The sequence below is a fragment of the Brassica rapa genome, chromosome A05 (assembly GCF_000309985.2).
Source record: "Brassica rapa cultivar Chiifu-401-42 chromosome A05, CAAS_Brap_v3.01, whole genome shotgun sequence".
Classification (NCBI taxonomy): domain Eukaryota; kingdom Viridiplantae; phylum Streptophyta; class Magnoliopsida; order Brassicales; family Brassicaceae; genus Brassica; species Brassica rapa.
Genome location: NC_024799.2, coordinates 14,077,059 through 14,095,540, shown reverse-complemented (window position 1 = coordinate 14,095,540; position 18,482 = coordinate 14,077,059). Strand labels below are relative to the sequence as shown.

At 35.2% G+C, this 18,482-nt stretch overlaps 2 protein-coding genes, 1 long non-coding RNA gene and 1 other non-coding gene across 4 annotated transcripts; 3 read left to right on the top strand and 1 right to left on the bottom strand.

Moving 5' to 3' along the window:
- Nucleotides 1–844: 844 nt before the first annotated feature.
- Nucleotides 845–1,000, top strand: LOC117134538. Its single transcript, XR_004458724.1, has one exon. It is a non-coding gene; the product is annotated as a 5.8S ribosomal RNA (ribosomal RNA).
- A 2,119-nt stretch (nt 1,001–3,119) lies between these two features.
- On the top strand, nt 3,120–6,400 carry LOC103868742. Its single transcript, XR_004458161.1, has 3 exons — nt 3,120–5,720; nt 5,803–5,927; nt 6,203–6,400. It is a non-coding gene; the product is annotated as an uncharacterized LOC103868742 (long non-coding RNA).
- Nucleotides 6,401–11,253: 4,853 nt separating this feature from the next.
- LOC103868741 (serine decarboxylase) lies at nt 11,254–13,271 on the top strand. The gene is made up of 5 exons (XM_009146816.3): nt 11,254–11,758; nt 11,823–12,054; nt 12,117–12,310; nt 12,372–12,508; nt 12,574–13,271. Exons 1-5 carry the CDS (start codon nt 11,467–11,469, stop codon nt 13,135–13,137), a joined length of 1,419 nt encoding a protein of 472 aa, XP_009145064.1. The 5' UTR covers nt 11,254–11,466; the 3' UTR covers nt 13,138–13,271.
- A 43-nt stretch (nt 13,272–13,314) lies between these two features.
- Nucleotides 13,315–15,092, bottom strand: LOC103868740 (transcription factor VIP1). Its single transcript, XM_009146815.3, has 4 exons — nt 14,420–15,092; nt 14,216–14,348; nt 13,810–13,894; nt 13,315–13,716 (listed from the first exon to the last, which is right to left on the bottom strand). Exons 1-4 carry the CDS (start codon nt 15,001–15,003, stop codon nt 13,526–13,528), a joined length of 993 nt encoding a protein of 330 aa, XP_009145063.1. The 5' UTR covers nt 15,004–15,092; the 3' UTR covers nt 13,315–13,525.
- Nucleotides 15,093–18,482: the final 3,390 nt, after the last annotated feature.

Below are 18,482 nucleotides of genomic sequence, written 5' to 3'. Positions count from 1 at the left end.
AGTAAGGATTAACAGACTGAGAGCTCTTTCTTGATTCTATGGGTGGTGGTGCATGGCCGTTCTTAGTTGGTGGAGCGATTTGTCTGGTTAATTTCGTTAACGAACGAGACCTCAGCCTGCTAACTAGCTACGTGGAGGCATCCCTTCACGGCTGGCTTCTTAGAGGGACTATGGCCGTTTAGGCCAAGGAAGTTTGAGGCAATAACAGGTCTGTGATGCCCTTAGATGTTCTGGGCCGCACGCGGGCTACACTGATGTATTCAACGAGTTCACACCTTGGCCGACAGGCCCGGGTCATCTTTGAAATTTCATCGTGATGGGGATAGATCATTGCAATTGTTGGTCTTCAACGAGGAATTCCTAGTAAGCGCGAGTCATGAGCTCGCGTTGACTACATCCCTGCCCTTTGTACACACCGCCCGTCGCTCCTACCGATTGAATGATCCGGTTAAGTGTTCGGATCGCGACGACGTGGGTGGTTTGCCGTCTGCGACGTCGCGAGAAGTCCACTAAACCTTATCATTTAGAGGAAGGAGAAGTCGTAACAAGGTTTCCGTAGGTGAACATGCGGAAGGATCATTGTCGTACCCTGGAAACAGAACGACCTGAGAACGATGAAACATCACTCTTGGTAGGCCGGTTTCTTACTATGCCTGCCGATTCTGTGGTTATGCATTCATCCATGCCCAAGACTTCAGTTTTGGTTGGATCGTACGCATAGCTTCCGGATATCACCAAACCCCGGCACGAAAAGTGTCAAGGAAAATGCAACTAAACAGCCTGCTTTCACCAACCCAGAGACGATGTTTGTTCGGAAGCAGTGCTACAATGTAAAGTCTAAAACGACTCTCGGCAACAGATATCTCGGCTCTCGCATCGATGAAGAACGTAGCAAAATTCGATACTTGGTGTGAATTGCAGAATCCCGTGAACCATCGAGTCTTTGAACGCAAGTTGCGCCCCAAGCCTTCTGGCCGAGGGCACGTCTGCCTGGGTGTCACAAATCATCGTCCCCCCATCCTCTCGAGGATATGGGATGGAAGCTGATCTCCCATGTGTTACCGCATGCGGTTGGCCAAAATCCTAGCTAAGGACGTTAGGAGCGTCTTGACATGCGGTGGTGAATTCAATTCTCGTCATATAGTCAGACGTTCCGGTCCAAAAGCTCTTGATGACCCAAAGTCCTCAACGCGACCCCAGGTCAGGGGGGATCACCCGCTGAGTTTAAGCATATCAATAAGCAGAGGAAAAGAAACTAACAAGGATTCCCTTAGTAACGGCGAGCGAACCGGGAAGAGCCCAGCTTGAAAATCGGACGTCTTTGGCGTTTGAATTGTAGTCTGGAGAAACGTTTTCAGCAACGGATCGGGCCCAAGTTCACTGGAAAGGGAAGCCAGAGAGGGTGAGAGCCCCGTCCTGCCCAGACCCTTTCGCACCACGAGGCACTGTCTACGATTCGGGTTGTTTGGGAATGCAGCCCCAATCGGGCGGTAAATTCCGTCCAAGGCTAAATAAGAGCGAGAGACCGATAGCAAACAAGTACCGTGAGGTAAAGATGAAAAGGACTTTGAAAAGAGAGTCAAAGAGTGCTTGAAATTGTCGGGAGGGAAGCAGATGGGGGCCGGTGAATCGTCCCGGTCGGATGCGGAACGGAGCAATCCGGTCCGCCGATCGATTCGGGGCGTGGACCTACGCGGATTAAGGTGGTGACCTAAGCCCGGGATTTTGTTACGCCCGCGGAGACGTTTCTGCCTTGATCGTGGTCTGCCGCACGCGCCTCACGGCGTGCCTCGGCATCTGCGTGCTCAGGGCATTGGCCTGTGGGCTCCCCATTCGACCCGTCTTGAAACACGGAGCAAGGAGTTTGACATGTGTGCGAGTCAATGGGTGAGTAAACCCGTAAGGCGCAAGGAAGCTGATTGGCTGGATCCCTCACGGGTGCCCAGCCGACCGACCTTGATCTTCTGAGAAGGGTTCGAGTGTGAGCATGCCTGTCGGGACCCAAAAGATGGTGAACTATGCCGGAGCGGGGCGAAGCCAGAGGAAACTCTGGTGGAGGCCCGTAGCGATACTGACGTACAAATTGTTCGTCTGACTTGGGTATAGGGGCAAAAAAGTTATCATATTCCCAAACAGGAAAACTGGGATCACCTGATTTGAAAGTAGGATAGCTTCTTCATCATAACTCCTATGGGATTTACTCAACTTCCTAGTGATTCTCCACGACTTTATGTATCCAAATCAATCTTCTTAGATCGCGATTCATCTTGGTTTGATTAAAATGACGAAAAAGTTGTCATATTCCCAAACAGGAAAACTGGGATCCCCTCATTTGAAAGTGGGATATCTTCTTCATCCTAACACCAATGAGATTTATTCAACTTCATGGTGAAAATCTACTACTTATTATATCCAAATCAAGCTTCTTAAATCGTGGTTCATCTTGGTTTATTAGAATGACGAAAAAGTTTTCATATTCCCAAACATAAAAACTAGGATCATCTGATTTGAAAGTGGGATGGCTTCTTCATCCTAACTCCTACGAGATTGATTCAACTTCATAGTGAAAATCCACGAATTTATGTATGCAAATCAAGCTTCTTACATCGCGGTTCATCTTGGATTAGTCGAATAACGAAATAGTTGTCAGATTCCCAAACTTGAAAACTAGTATCACTTGAGTTGAAAGTGGGATAGCTTCTTCATCCTAACTACTATGAGATTTATTCAACTTCCTTGTAATTGTCCACAACTTTATGTACCAAATCAAGCTTCTTATATTGCGATTCATCCTGGTTTGATTAGAATGATGAAGAAGTTGTCATATTACCAAACTGGAAAACTTGGATCCCCTGATTTGAAAGTGGGATAGCTTCTTCATCCTAACTCCTATGAGATTTATTTAACTTCCTAGTGTTTCTCCACTATATAATGTATCCAAATGAAGCTTCTTACATCGCGGTACATCTTGGTTTGATTAGAATGATGAAAAAGTTATCATATTACCAAACTGGAAAACTGGGATCCCCTCATTTGAAAGTGGGATAGCTTCTTCATACTAACTCCTATGATATTTATTCAACTTCCTAGTGTTTCTCCACTACATTATGTATCCAAATGTAGGTTTTCCACCAAAACCACAAAAATAAGACTTCTAAAAAAATCGAGTTTTTTTCGCCAAAACTGTGAAAACGAGATTTCCCGCCAAAATCGTAGAATTCAGTTTTTTTTTAGATAATCAAAATATAATTTTTTATTTGTTTTTCACCATAATAAAAAAATGAGTTTTTTGTCGTTATCACAAGTGTTTAGATTAAAGGGAAATTGGGTTGTATAACCATCAAACAAATTATAATTCAATGGCTAACCAAAAAACCTGCATCACCTATACACTTACCTTCTTATACATAATATTGTCATATTGCCCTCAGATACAACCGGTTGAAACCTGTAAGAAAAAATAAAGAAAAGTTAATAATAATAATAATACTCAAAAGTTACGTGTGGCCCTTGAAAATCACACATTCTCTCACATGTGCTTTATTTTGGTAACTTTAACAGTAGATGAAATTCTTCTTCCCAGATTTTTTCTTGAATTGATTTCTTCTCACGAGAAGAACAATCAACTGTAGTAAAAATGAGGCAATGATGAAGGCGTAGACGGTGAGAACACACACCAACTCTTTAATTTTTTCCTCCATCTCTTAACTCACTGATTCTTACAATCATGCTTTTGTTTTCATATTGTTTTCGTTTTTAAATCTTGCAAATGAGATGGGATTATCGCATCAGAGTTAGATCCATGATAGATATCCACTGATGAAGAATAACGACGGCGGATCTGTAAAGTGTTGATGTGTCAGAAAAAGAGGAGTAGATGAAGACGATCTCTATATGGTAGTAAAGAATAATGAGAGTGAACCAAATGAATGCGTATCATCATGTCTAAGAATGAAGAATTAAAGAAGATGAACTTTTCGTCTATACTATATTCGGTGAAATGAATAGTATAGTATATATTCTTTAGGGTAGCTATTTGTGTAAAGATACCATACTATTTAAGATGAAATGCTATACAATTCCTTAAAATGTAATAATATGCCATGTTTTCGAATTCGATAGTTATTTTCACTGTCATTTTCTGTGATTGATTGTAATATGAAATTCAATTTTTAAATATTGCACAAATTTGATTATTTGGAATCTTCATTATTACCAATTCTAGTTTAGAGATCTAAATTCTATTATTTAGAGGAATGGTGGTGAAGTTGAGTTTTGCATTAGATTTTGAGATTTGGGTTTACAATTTTGGGTTTTGGGTTTATATTTGGTTTTAGGATTTAGTAATTAATGTTTAGGGTTTAGTAATTTCGTTCTTAAACTTGGTCATTTGGAAAATGTAAATGGAGTGGACCAGTACATCTATACTATTTATAGCGGTTCCATACTATGTCGTCTACATTGAGAAAATTGACAACATATTATATAGATTTTGTTTGGGTTTATACTTTAGTTATTTTGGTTTAGATTTAGTAACTAGGGGTTTGTCTAGGGTTTTAGTATTTAAGTGGGTGAGTAGAGTTTAGTTTTTAGGGTTTATATTTGGGTTTAGGGTTTAGTGATTAGGGTGGTTTATATTTGGGTTTAGGGTTTAGTGATTAGAGTTTAGGGTTTTTATTTGGGTTTAGGGTTTAGTGATTAGGGTTTAGGGTTTATATTTGGGTTTAGGGTTTAGCGATTAGGGTTTAGGGTTTAGTGATTAGTAATTAGAGTTTATATCTGTGTTTAGGGTTTATATTTGGTTTTACGGTTTAGTGATTAGGATTTAGGGTTTATTGATTAGTGTTTAGAGTCTATATCTGGGTTTAGGGTTTAGTGATTAGGATTTAGGGTTTATATTTGGGTTTATGGTTTAGTGATTAGGGTTTAGTAATTTTCTTTTAAAACTAGAGTTTAGAGTTTAGGGTTTATATGTCATGTCTTCAAATTTGATATTTCTCTTCTATGCCATTTTGTATGATTGCTCGTAATATAAAATTAGTTTCATTCAAATGTTTGATAATGTTAGGGTCATGTCTAGTTCAAGAATGTCTTTTTCATCAACAAGTACTTTTATTTCTTCTTTTACTATCTTATACAATAAAGTTGGCTTGTCTCTCTCTTTAGAGAGCCACGTCAGCATGTAGGGGAGTGCTTTTGTGGACACGTGGCTTCATATTCTCAACTTATTAAATCTACTTTTTCGTGTTAAAGTTTTCTATCCGATTCATGCTATGGGCTTTTTGGGTTTTGTTGCCCACATGGCATTAGCTTTTTTTTCTTTCCAGTTTACATCGAGACACATCTAATGCTCGACGGTCTGAAACGATGACTCCTCAGATCTCACCGTCTCTGGCGGTCCTCTTTGTAACGCCATCAATAATCGTCACCCGAAAACATTAATCTCTGCATTTACATCTTCAGCACCACTACTCCCACTCTCTCAAATTAACTCGCCCATATCATCCTCCAATGTAACCGATTGAAGCTCCACCTATAAATGGCGTCGTTGACTGGGATGAAGAGTCACATCCAAACGAAATCCCAAAGATCTCTCTCTATCAAGCAGCAAATTCATCAATAGCGAATTCAGTTACTTTGCTTGGTGAGGTCAATGCTAACAGGAGCACAATCAAAGATGGAATTCACGAAACACAGCGTGTTATGCTACGTGTAGAAAGGTGCTCACTACGTGTTTGGCATCTCTTACAACTTTGTATGTTCTTATTTTCCATCAATCTCAATGTCATTGATATTTTGCAGGGATGTGAATATGTGTGTCAGTCTGTACGAGGGCTTAGCGTTCGCATTTCATAACAAACTCGAAAGCTACGGCTCTGAGGTAGAAGTTGTCTTGGTCACTAACATCTATCCCAAGGTTGTTGGAGGTGAGGAAACTGAGTATTTATGATCTTTCTTGCATTTAGTCAAAACTTCAAACGCATTATTTGTAATAGATTGTGTTTACAAATAGCCATATCATTCCATAAACTAACTGCCCATTATGCAGGCCGCCTACTTCTATGAAAAGTAAGAATCTCTAACAATATAATTAGATAGCTACCACCTTGTACATAAGAAATCTTGGCAGTTGAAATCATCTTGCGTTTCTGTGCTGTCACATTAAAATCTCTTTTGGTTGTTTATGGATGACACAAATCAGACAGCCTTTTCATCCAAGCTGCTTCATGCCCAGAAAATAGAACCTCTCACCCTAACTGAGCTTAACCAATACGTTCTCAAATCTAAACCTCAGATCAGTTTCATTTATCTCAAATTTTTATAGCAATTTATAAATCTAATAGTTTCTGTTCTCTTTCTGATTATAGATAATTGAGTTTCTCTGTTACTGATATTCAGACAAAAGGATGGTGTTATATTGGATGCTCTAAATGTTCAAAGAAGCTCCAGCATGAGATATCTCCCTTTGCATACATCGTATGTGATGAGCCGAACGCCGTGGGTGTCCTGAGGTAACGGTCCTTAAGCTATGCTCTCCCTGGTATTTTATTCCTCTGACAGAGATTTCTCAACACTACTACTCTTTGTTGTGATTCTTCCTTTTTTTATAGGTATCGTGTGGAGCTGTCTGTTTCAGACTAGACTGATGATACTGTTTTTGTGGCTTTTGATATGGAGATGAAAAAGTTAACAAACATTCAGGCAGCTGAAGCTGCACAGATTTTGATTTATATTCCCTCTATTCAACCATTTGGTTTTACCTAATGCTCTTACTGTACATAGCTACTATCTAAATAAATGTTTATGTCTTTGCAGGGGGCATGTGTGAATGCTCAAGTGGACGACAAGCTAGCTCCCCCAGTTTATCGCTGATACCGTAGACAAAACCTACACTTTCCAGCTCAAGTTAGGAGAGTTCAATTCCACATCGAAGCACCAAACCTTTCACCATATCCCAGATCATTTTTGAGCAACAACGTGCTCCAGTCCCATATTAACATAGCTCAGAAACAGAACCTACAAAATGAGACTCTATTTAAAGACTTTTGAGAAGGATCTAGAGACAAGACAGCTGTCTCCTTAATAGCTTTCAACGGTCAAGAGATCGTATCTGTTGTGTAGCTGCAGCATCTGCTTCTCCGTACCCTTGGAGCAGTTGCCTTCAACTCTGTTTGTCGCAGAGACAGCTTTAGTTGATTTGTCTTTACTCAGCTTCTGAATGGGCTCCGCAGTGGGCTTCTGTTGATGATGTTGGGCTGTCTTGATGCTTTGTTTCTGAGCTATGTTAATATCCCAGACTTTGTCTTACATGTCGGCACTTAAACTAAATTGAAGTATGTAGCTGTCAGAATTCTACATTCATGATAGTGTGCGCTGAGAGCTACCAGTAGCATCAACCAGTGACTTAAACACTGTGACAGCTGTAGTAGGTGGTGGGATAGCAGTAGTCGGAGAGACTACAAATGCCAACCGTTTCATCTGATGTTCCACTGCCCGTCCACTCAGCATCAACCAATCCGATTCTTGAACCCAATGAGAATGGACAGGAGGGGGCCGCAAGGCCTAGCTCCACGTGTTGAAGAAAAATCACAACTATCTCTGTTTTCCGCCTAAACAAGCATGATTTTCTTATTTTTAATTTAAAACTCAATGTAGTTGTTGATGGTTGAACTAATGCAAGTTTTTTTTTTCCTTATGTCTTTCTTTTTGTTTTAACACGTACAAAAACCACCAATATGGCAATATGCTGTCGTATCTCAGTCATACTTAATACATACAATGTCTTATAATAAACACCTGTAAGAAACATTAGTGGAGGAAATGGAATGATGTAGAAAATGCATGTGATTCAGTGTTTTATGACAGTATAGATAAAATGAAATATTATTGCGTCGAGTATAGAAAAAATGTGTTCAGAGGTTATGTTTTTCCAGATTTAAACTTCAAAAGTTAAAATAAAATCAAGATACGAGCAAAAATAAAATAAAATCAATGTTTATTTAAAATTTACATAGTAGTTGGAGCTACTGTACTGAGCTACCACCATCATAAATCCAAAGTAGTTGGAGGTGCTATTCGTGTAATTCATGCAGTTACGTACAATTTTCGAAATTTTCTTGCATATAATGTGGTTTGCGACAGACATTGCTTCACATAATCTAAACTTTTTCTTAATAGGCCAGTTATTCCTCAAAAACATTTGGAACACATCTACTTTGCAGCATTTTAAAAACGGTCACATTTGCATGGAAGACTATACGCCTCCCCTGTTTCCTTGACGTCAACGTAAAAGCATACAAAACAAAATTTATCAGCCGTTACTCTACAGGGTTCAGGGAATGAGCTATGACATATCTGAGGTAAAACCACAACCTCTATGTACAGTAACAACTTACAAATACGCAAGTGATGGTAAAGCCACCGTCTAAACATAAAGGCAAAGCGATGCTTTGTTTACATCTAGCTGTTTACCACCTAATAGAACAATGTTTCGCTAACGGTTCTCATTATCTACGTAGAATATAAGAGTATTTTTCTTTGTAATAGATAATATTATGGAGGGACCAATGTTAGATTCCTTGGGATAGAAACTAAACAAATCCGGATGGCCAATTATTGTAAGCGCATAAAAAAAAATCAATGTTAGATCACTATATATTCTTGATTGTTACTTGACAAATTACCGGGGCATAAGAAACAACAATAACATGTCACCAGTACCAACCTAGACAATCGGTATTACACATGATTTTATTACAAACAAATGACCAAATTCGTCTTTTATAATCTGAGCACAATATGTATTCTCATGGTCTCGATTTTCTATTTCAGCTTTCACAATAAATAAAATTAAACTACATTTTTTTTTTGAAAATTACAAGACGAGAATTCAAACTATAAAAAACGTGAATCTGTAACTTTGGATTATAGCAAACAAACTAAAACAATATGAGACAATAATTTTTTTTTCTAAAGTACCACTTCCGCTACAATTCAACCATTTAGATCCCCAACAACATCAAACAAATACTAAGAGCATCTCCGATGTAAAATTCTATTTTTCTTTCAAAATAAAGTAAAAAGAAATATGTAGTAAAGTGATTCCAACCCAACTCAATATTTCACTCTATAATGAAGTAATGAACAAAAAAAAAGATTACTCAATTTATGAAGTAAATTTCATTATGGAATAATTCACTCTATAATAAAATAATGAACAAAAAAAAAAAGATTACTCAATGTATGAAGTAAACTTCATTTTTTACTCCAATTTTCTGAAATTAAGTTGGAGAAGAAATAGAATGAGATTGGAGATGCCTTAATACGTAAACAATGACCCAAACGAACAAGAATTCAGCGTCAATACAACCAACACTGAAATGATTAGAAGATTGGCTGCTTCTTTTAGTTTAGTCTTTGAAGAAAAAACAAATTTCAGAAAACATTTGTATGCAGTTTGGTTGATCTTTAAGTTATTTTGGTTAAATTACTGTTTGGTTCACTCTAACTTATCTGAAGTAAATTATTTGATATGGTGTGGTATGCAACTCAAGTAAAATTCTGCTAGAAATTTCATATTTTATTAATTTATAAAACTTAATCTATGAAAATATTTTCAAATAGCATGAGCAGAATTTCCAACAAATATTTTTTTAATAAAACAAAGTTCAACAAATGCTAAAATAGCCTACAAAACATAATTATTAAAAACACTAAAAGTTAGATCAAATTTTATTATATTTTTTTTTATTAAATTTTTATTGAAACTATTTATATAGTACTTTTAAATATAACTTCTTATAATTCTATGACATTACATTATATTTTCAAATGATTTATCTTGGAGTTGGATTAATTTATTATCGTTAGAAAGTTAATTAGTGTAATTATATCATAATTCGAAACTCTTAGAAAAAAGTATTACTTATTCTTACTTTAGATTTCTTCAACTATATCAAAGTGAGATAAAAATCAAAATAATAAATATAAACCATTAAATTTTTTAATTTTTTATATAATTTTTTTGTGTTTTCATAAAAAAAAATATTAGTGATTCTTTCAACTCAAACCAAAAAAATCTAATTTGATTACAACATGATCTTAGAAAAACAAATTAAATTTATCATATAAAATTTAAACAGTTTTCAAATCTTCAATAAAATAAAATTATAATTTAATATTAAATCATTTTATTGTAAACTCACCCGCCCGTAGGGCGGGCCAACCCCTAGTTTTACATATGATTCCCAATTGACATAAATAGAACAAACATTTGTATAGTATTTTATACATTGTTCCATACTATGTATAGTACTTGAAAATATTATAAAATATTATATATTATATATTTCATATTTTGATTTTCTTTTAAATATATATTATAGCTTAGATTTGGGTTTAGGATTTAGTGTCCATGATTTAGAGTTTAGTAATTAGGGATTGGGTTTAGAGTTTAGTATGATATTTTCCATCTTTATATACTATAGTTTAATATCACAAAATATTATATATATTTTCAGATTTTAATTTTATATAAAATTATAAATATATAATATAGTTTACATTTGAGTTTGGGTTTAGTGGTCCATTTAGGCTTTACTATTTAAAAGTTGGAGTTAATGAAATGTTTGTGGTGATATGAAGTAAAATTAATGAAATGTTTGTGGATATGTGTATGTGATGTGGCTGTGTTATCTTCTTTTTGTTGGTGACAGTTTGCAATAATTATTGGCCACACTTGGATTTTGTCAACGTCATCTCCACATTTTGAAGCCACCGACAACTTGTATGATTCAAAGGTAAAACCGATAGAAATGAAGCATAATTGATAGATATTACATTATGTCAAAATCAGTGCTCTGCACTTAATTTCTTTTCCAAACTTAGTCATGTCACAAATTCGCCCTAAATTAAAAACAAGAAATATTTCAATCAAAAACCTTTTTTTGTTTATTTTAATATATTAGATTTTTTTTAAACACATGTTAATATATTTGATAATATGTATTTTGTAAGAGATTATAGAAAATGTATTCACATAAAAAGAGATAAATGATTTAAAAAGGGTTGAAAAAGATTCAACCCAGTTTTACATATTTTTATGGGTTTTAAAAGGATTAGGTTGAGCTTAGATTATACAGGGCTGGGCTGGGTAACCCTATATAGGAGGATAGTCTCTTGGTAAGTTGGGAGAATCTTTTAATTTATTAATTTAAAAATAAATCTTATTGATTGATATAAAAAAATATCTCATTGAACAAGCAGAGGAGGGGGAGGCAGCAACGAAAGGAAGGGCACATAAAAGGAAGGAATCAAATTTGTTTTTTTTTTATAAATTAACGAGGGCGCGTCTCCCTCGGTCTCGGTCTTGTGCCCCACCGCTTCTGCACCAATCACTTCCTTCTCTCTCTCTCAGATCTGCATTTACCAGAGATTCTCCTCCTTTCTGCATCTTTTAAAAGCACCATGGTCGGACCTCTGGAATCTGATCATACAATCCTTGCCATGTCTGAAAAAGTGGAAATATTGTCTGATGATTTCGATCCAACCGCTGTAGTCACCGAACCGTTACCTTCCCCGGTAACAAACGGTGGAGGAGAAAGAGAAATGGTCCTCGGGAGGAATGTGCACACGACGTCTCTTGCCGTGACGGAACCGGAGTCAAACGACGAGTTCACCGGAGACAAGGAAGCTTACATGGCTAGCGTTCTCGCTCGTTACCGGAAAACTTTGGTTGAACGAACCAAATATCATCTAGGTAAACAAATATATTCGGTAGGCTCCAAGATTCTGTTTGTTTGAAATGATGATTTATGGTGTAGGTTATCCATATAACTTGGATTTCGACTACGGTGCGCTTGGGCAGTTGCAGCATTTCTCCATTAACAACCTCGGAGATCCGTTTATCGAAAGCAACTATGGAGTGCACTCTAGGCCTTTCGAAGTTGGCGTCTTGGATTGGTTTGCTCGTCTCTGGGAGATTGAAAGAGATGACTATTGGGGTTACATCACTAACTGTGGCACAGAAGGAAACCTTCACGGCATTTTAGTTGGGTACGTTTTCTTTGTTTGTGTGATCTGTTTTCAATCGGTTCTTGATATTGTTTTTCTTTCAGGAGAGAGATGTTACCTGATGGGATTCTGTATGCTTCGACTGAATCGCATTACTCTGTGTTTAAAGCAGCTCGTATGTATCGAATGGAATGTGACAAGGTTGATACGCTTATCTCCGGGGAGATTGACTGTGATGATCTCAGAGGAAAGCTGTTGGCTAACAAAGATAAACCCGCCATTCTTAATGTTAACATAGGTTTGTGTTTCTCTTTGTTACTTGGTTTGTGTGTTTGCTGATGGTTTGTTATTTCTTGCAGGAACAACGGTTAAAGGAGCCGTTGATGATCTCGACCTTGTAATCAAAACTCTTGAAGAGTGTGGGTTCTCACATGACAGGTTCTATATTCACTGCGATGGAGCTCTGTTCGGACTTATGATGCCTTTTGTCAAACGTGTAAGTGTACAGTCTTCCTTTGTGATAACCTTAACTGTGCTCTGACGAATCATTTTTCTATCTAGGCACCAAAAGTCACGTTCAATAAACCAATAGGGAGTGTCAGTGTGTCGGGCCACAAATTCGTCGGGTGTCCAATGCCTTGTGGTGTTCAGATAACAAGAATGAAACACATCAAAGTCCTGTCCAGTAACGTTGAGTACCTGGCGTCTAGGGATGCAACTATCATGGGGAGCAGAAACGGGCATGCTCCTTTGTTCCTTTGGTACACTCTAAACCGGAAAGGGTACAAAGGATTCCAGAAAGAAGTTCAGAAATGCCTGAGGAATGCCCATTACCTTAAAGACCGACTCCGTGAAGCTGGGATCAGCGCCATGCTCAACGAGCTTAGCAGCACTGTTGTCTTTGAAAGGCCCAAAGATGAAGAATTTGTTAGAAGGTGGCAGCTCGCTTGCCAAGGCGAAATAGCTCATGTGGTGGTGATGCCAAGTGTTACAATCGAGAAACTCGATCATTTTCTGAAAGACCTGGTCGAACACAGATCGATCTGGTGTAAGGATGGATCTCAAACACCATGCCTTGCAAAGGATGTAGGAACCAACAACTGCGTCTGTCCAGCTCACAAGTGACCGTGCAGTTTCACCATATGTTTGGCGTTTCTTTGTTTCTTGTTTAAATTTTCTATTCGTTGCAGTCACGAATTTTTCGTAAAATTTTCCAGTTTCACTTCCACTTAATTAATAAAAGTCATGATTTTAAACCATTGTGTGATGTGATCTATGCATTTTAGATGATTGGTGCTAAACTTTGTGTAAATATGTATGCAATAAAGATGTCTGGAGAAATATTACAGTAGTTCCTACTCTTAATATATATGAGGACGGTGATATGGATATGAACATACAACGCCATAGACATACAATCAAACTACTTAACACAACCCATAAAACAAACATAAACATACATACATCCAATATAGCATATCCCCAAATGAGTAACAAAGCTAAGATTGGGAACTTAGCCTCTCTTGTTGAAATCCATGAAGCTCGATGGCTGCCCATTTGTGCTCATCTGCTGGTTCTTGTTGTTCCCCAGCTGAGATGAGAATTGCGAGCGGTTGTTGTTGAATGAATTTCCGTTCCCTTGAGGAATTTCTCCAGCGGCTATCTTCAGTCGGTTCAGTTCTCCCCGCAGTGCTTCATTCAAAGCTGCAAGTTACACCGAACAATATTATCTCTGGCATCAAAACATTGGTTTATATTATATGCAAAAGCTGCTTTTTCCAGTGAAAAGTGGCTCACCATCCCTAAGTTCAGCTTGTTGTTCTAATGCTTGCAACCGCATTTTGAGGTGTTTGTTTTCAGTGGTCAGGTCTGATGTTCCTCTCTGCACAATATACAACAGAAAGAGCACATGTTTTAAAATATGCTCTCCAGACAAGAAGTCATTTTATACAAAAATCACTTAAGCAACTGTTTTCGGTATATTGATGACTTATATGACACAAACATAACAAGAACAATTTTTTACTAATAAGGATTCAAAAAAAATAATAATAATTCTTCCTTTATTGATCATGAATTCTTTTCATTAATGTCAAGAATACAACAACAAAGTTGTAGAGATCTCCAAATACAACTCAGATCAACATAGCAGGTATCAGATACATAAGCACAAACAATGAATAAAAAGAAATAAAGTAATTACCTGCAACATAGTGACTTGAGCAGAGAGTGTAGTTGCTTCGTTCTGAAGTGTCTGTACCTTCCTCTCCAGCTCACCAGTATACTTAATCTTCCTCTCTTTTGATCTAGCCGCGGATTGTCTATTTGCTAGAATCCTGTCAAGAAGACGTATGAATCAAAGAATGTTTAAAGGAAAAAGAAACCCTAATTTCTGAGGATACTTTACCTTTTAGCTCTTTTGGGATCAAGCAAGGCAAGCTCGGCGAGTCTGTCACTAGCCATACCCATGTTCTTCTTAGCACCGTCTTTGCAGTTGACGGCGGCTAGAATCGAATCCATGTTAAACGAACCCGAACTTGTAGCTCCATCCATAGAATTGCTCCGGTGATGATGACCCTTTCTCCCTCCAGAGCTTGTAGGTCGGGCGAATTGAGTATCCTCAGTGGCCGCTAGATCGTCGAAGAAATTGGATTCGGAATCAACTGAGAAGCTTCGAACGTGACGGCCAGGAGGAAGAGGAATGGGGGGAGCACCGTTGGATGAGGTCTCTTCCGGAGGTGAATCGACGGACATCGGAGACGGTTGTGGTTGGGGTTGTGTTTGAGGTGTTGGAGCGTTGAGGAAATCGAGAGAAGAGAAATCAACATCGGAAGGATCGAAAAGGAGCAGATCGTCAATTGATTCGCCGGAGAAGAAAGTGTCCGACCGAGCTCGACGGTGATGAGAGATACGCTGACGTGGAGCTTCTGGCATACGTTCGATTTCGCTTAGAATCGATGATTGGTTTGCTCTCAGGGAAGAAGGCTCCATCGATTTAGGCGGCGAGGTTTGGGTTTCCTCTGTTTCACTAGTTTATTATACCTACCCAACTTGAGAAAGTCTTCCAAGACAAAATGCCACGAGAGTTTTGTCAATATGGTCTCACTATATTTTCCAAACTTACCATAGTTAAAAGGAAAACTTTGTTTTTAATTGGTAAACTAGACTTTGATTCACGTTTTGAAAGCGCGGTTTATTTTTTTTTCAATTGACAAATATTTAGTAAATGTCATATTTTCATATATTTGTGTTTTATTTTATAAAAGATTTAAATTTTTTATTTTACTTATCGTATTTAATTTTAAATGACTATTTATGTTTAAAAAATTAAACTTTATTTCTTTAATGAATTAAGTTGGTATAACTCTGATAAATTAATTTTACTATGTTGTTAATATTTTAATAAAAAAGTTTATATACTTTTAATAAACATTTATACTTTTAAATGAAAAAATTCAATTTTTTTATTAATGCTTAAATTATATTAAGAATAGTTGAAAAAATAATAATTAAGAATAGTTGAAAAAAAATTATTTGAACTTGGACTCAATGGCCCAAAGGAAAAAATGTGAGAATTTGACCTGATTTCTTAATCGGCCCAAATGGCCCAAGAGAGATCTGATGTGGGCTGGATCCGAAACAAATGACCCAATATAGATGTGTTATTAATATTACTTGATTGCCCTTAATGAAATATGCAATGTTAGTAAAAAAAATTGCAAGTTAAGGTAAAAATGACAATAGGATTCCGCTTTAATAGTATAGATATAAACGTCTTTTTGATTGGTGTACTAACTTCACTTTGAATAGAATAAAAGCTTTCTTCGGAATTTACATTAGGTGCAACACATACAGTTTATCGGTGGTTAGCGATTATTCGGAATAAAGAAACATTTAAAAAATTATAACATGTAGTTTGTACTTATTAAAAAAGTGTTATATTGAATTGTCACGTAACTGGAATTTTAATTTTGCTTATGTGGTGGTTTGAGAATCAATTGACAATTTAGTTAGTCCAAAATTAAATTGTGAGCGAATGTTATATTATATAGTATATCCGGACCATTCATTTATCAAATTGAAATTATTATATATTTTTCCTTAAATAAAACCTACGGAATTAACTAATGTGATTAAGATATATATATAGCAATTAATGATTTTAAATAATAAAGATTCGCTAATAATTTGTATATTTTCTATCATTTTTTAATTATTTATTATTAAAATAAATTACACAATTACATTAATCATATAATAAAAATTTAAATTTTTTTGTATATGTTGTATTTTGAATTTTTCAAAACGAGTATAAATTACTAAAACTATTAAAAGTCTCACATAAACTTCTGTGAACAAGGTTTAATATATATATATATATATACACATATATATATATATATATATATATATTTTTTTATCATTTAAATTAAATTATACATCATATGAAAATACATACTTATATTTTGATATATGCGTTGAACATATATTGAAAAGTTAATATTTTAATTTTGAAATCTTCATTGTTTTTTTTAGATGATTATAAATTATTGAAACCACTAAAAATTCCACATGAAAAAAAATTGTTGGTGTAAAATTTTTCTACAAAAATATGCAAATAATCATAAAATCATATGAGTAGAAAACTCATTTAATAAATATCCATACTAAAAGTATACTATATATCTATGTTAATATCATTTAAATTTAATACGATAAATAAGATTGATTGTTTTGGTTTATTTACCCTAAAATTATTGCGAATAAACAAGAATGGTCGTTTGATTTATATGTGCACGCCAATTTATTACATAATAGTAACTGAATTCTTAATTGTTTAATATATAATTATTATTTTATTATTTCATAATATGCAGAAAAATATAAAATAAGTAATAATATAAAATATTTATTATGCACAAGGCGCAGCTCTTTACCTTATGTATCTCTTTAATAATTTTAAATTTTAAACATTTTTTAAATCTCAGGCTAAAACAAAGTAACGAAATGAGAATAAACTCAAAAATCAATATTTATATCGAGCAATAACCAAAATGTAAAAGTGACACAAAAATGAGAAAATATTGAAGATAGATAGGATTGGCACGTGAACGTAAACTTTCCTTAACCATAATTTACCTTTAAATTGCTAAATCATGATATAAAACAGAGCTAACATATTTCATTGTTACCAAATAGTAGGCTTGAGATTTTTTGGCCTAAACATTAGGTTCATATGCGATAAGTGTTTTTTTGACCTAAAATATTTTTAAAAATGAAATCAGCTCATCAGTAAACAAATAATGTAATTAACAAAAAAAAATTTAAAAAGTTGTTTAAGAACCAAAGATATTAATTCGATCAAGAATATAAATTTTATTTTTTCATACGATATATAAATAATACGCAAGGCACATGTCTTTTCCTAATTGAAAGTCCTAATTGAAAGCTATATGAGAATTAATCAGGATTTTACACAGTTTTTTGCACTAGTATCCATCATATTAATGACCTTTGAACATGTGTTCGAATTTACCCATCGTTTTTTTTTTCTTTAATGAAAAGTACTGATGTAATTTTCAGTTAAACCTTTTCATTTATATTTTGACTTTTTTAAAAAAATATACTACACTACTCTAAGAGGTAACTCTCAGTTTGAATAGCCAAACTAAAAATACACTAGATGATAACCCCACACTTTGAGTGGGATGAAATACCTAAAATAAAGACATGTTTGCAATTTAAAATCAATTATGTTTTTGGTTTTTTTCTTCTATGTATAAGAACATGTTTCAAATTTAATAGCATAAATATGACATGAAATATTAAAGTAATATTTGTTGTGTTTTTATTTATAGCGATTTGCTGGTGGTAGTTGCTTAAAAATTTGAGTTTTATTTTTTGTTTACCTCATCATAATTGATTTTACGTTTATAAAAATGTAATACAGTTTTATATTAAATTTTATTCAGCCCATTTTATAGATTCTTGAAATCTATGTTAAGCCTAAAACAAATTCAAATGGGCTGAAGTAAAAAACATAACATTCTCTTTTAGAGCTTCAATAGACAGAATCAAAATCATTCGATGTCGGCAAAGCGAATAAAGAGGAATAACTTATGCAACCAAATTTTGCTCAAAATGTTTTATAACATTATATATATATAACTATGTACAACTTGCAAGAATCCCTTCGGCTTCATCTTCCTTTTCCAATCTTCATTTCCATAAAAATAAGGGAAAATTGTCAAAATGACTCAAAACTTGATTTTGAATGCAAACGTGCAAAGGTAGACTAGTGAAATTACAACAACCTCCTTATGAAAAAACAAAAAACATGTATTGAATTTTAGCATTATAACCCTCCATGTGAGAAGACTTCTTTGTAAGTCTTCTCGTTCAGTAATTCTTAAATAGAATTTAATTTTTTTTATAAAAAATATTTTGATGGGAAAAAATTGAAAATCATG

Coding starts and splice junctions, on each gene's coding strand:
- LOC103868741 (XM_009146816.3), top strand. CDS start 11,467: ATGGTCGGACCTCTGGAATCTGATCATACAATCCTTGCCATGTCTGAA. Junction 11,759..11,822: donor ACGAACCAAATATCATCTAG/GTAAACAAATAT, acceptor TTTATGGTGTAG/GTTATCCATATAACTTGGAT. Junction 12,509..12,573: donor TGATGCCTTTTGTCAAACGT/GTAAGTGTACAG, acceptor TTTTCTATCTAG/GCACCAAAAGTCACGTTCAA.
- LOC103868740 (XM_009146815.3), bottom strand. CDS start 15,003: ATGGAGCCTTCTTCCCTGAGAGCAAACCAATCATCGATTCTAAGCGAA. Junction 14,349..14,419: donor GATCCCAAAAGAGCTAAAAG/GTAAAGTATCCT, acceptor TCTTCTTGACAG/GATTCTAGCAAATAGACAAT. Junction 13,717..13,809: donor ACAAGCTGAACTTAGGGATG/GTGAGCCACTTT, acceptor TGTAACTTGCAG/CTTTGAATGAAGCACTGCGG.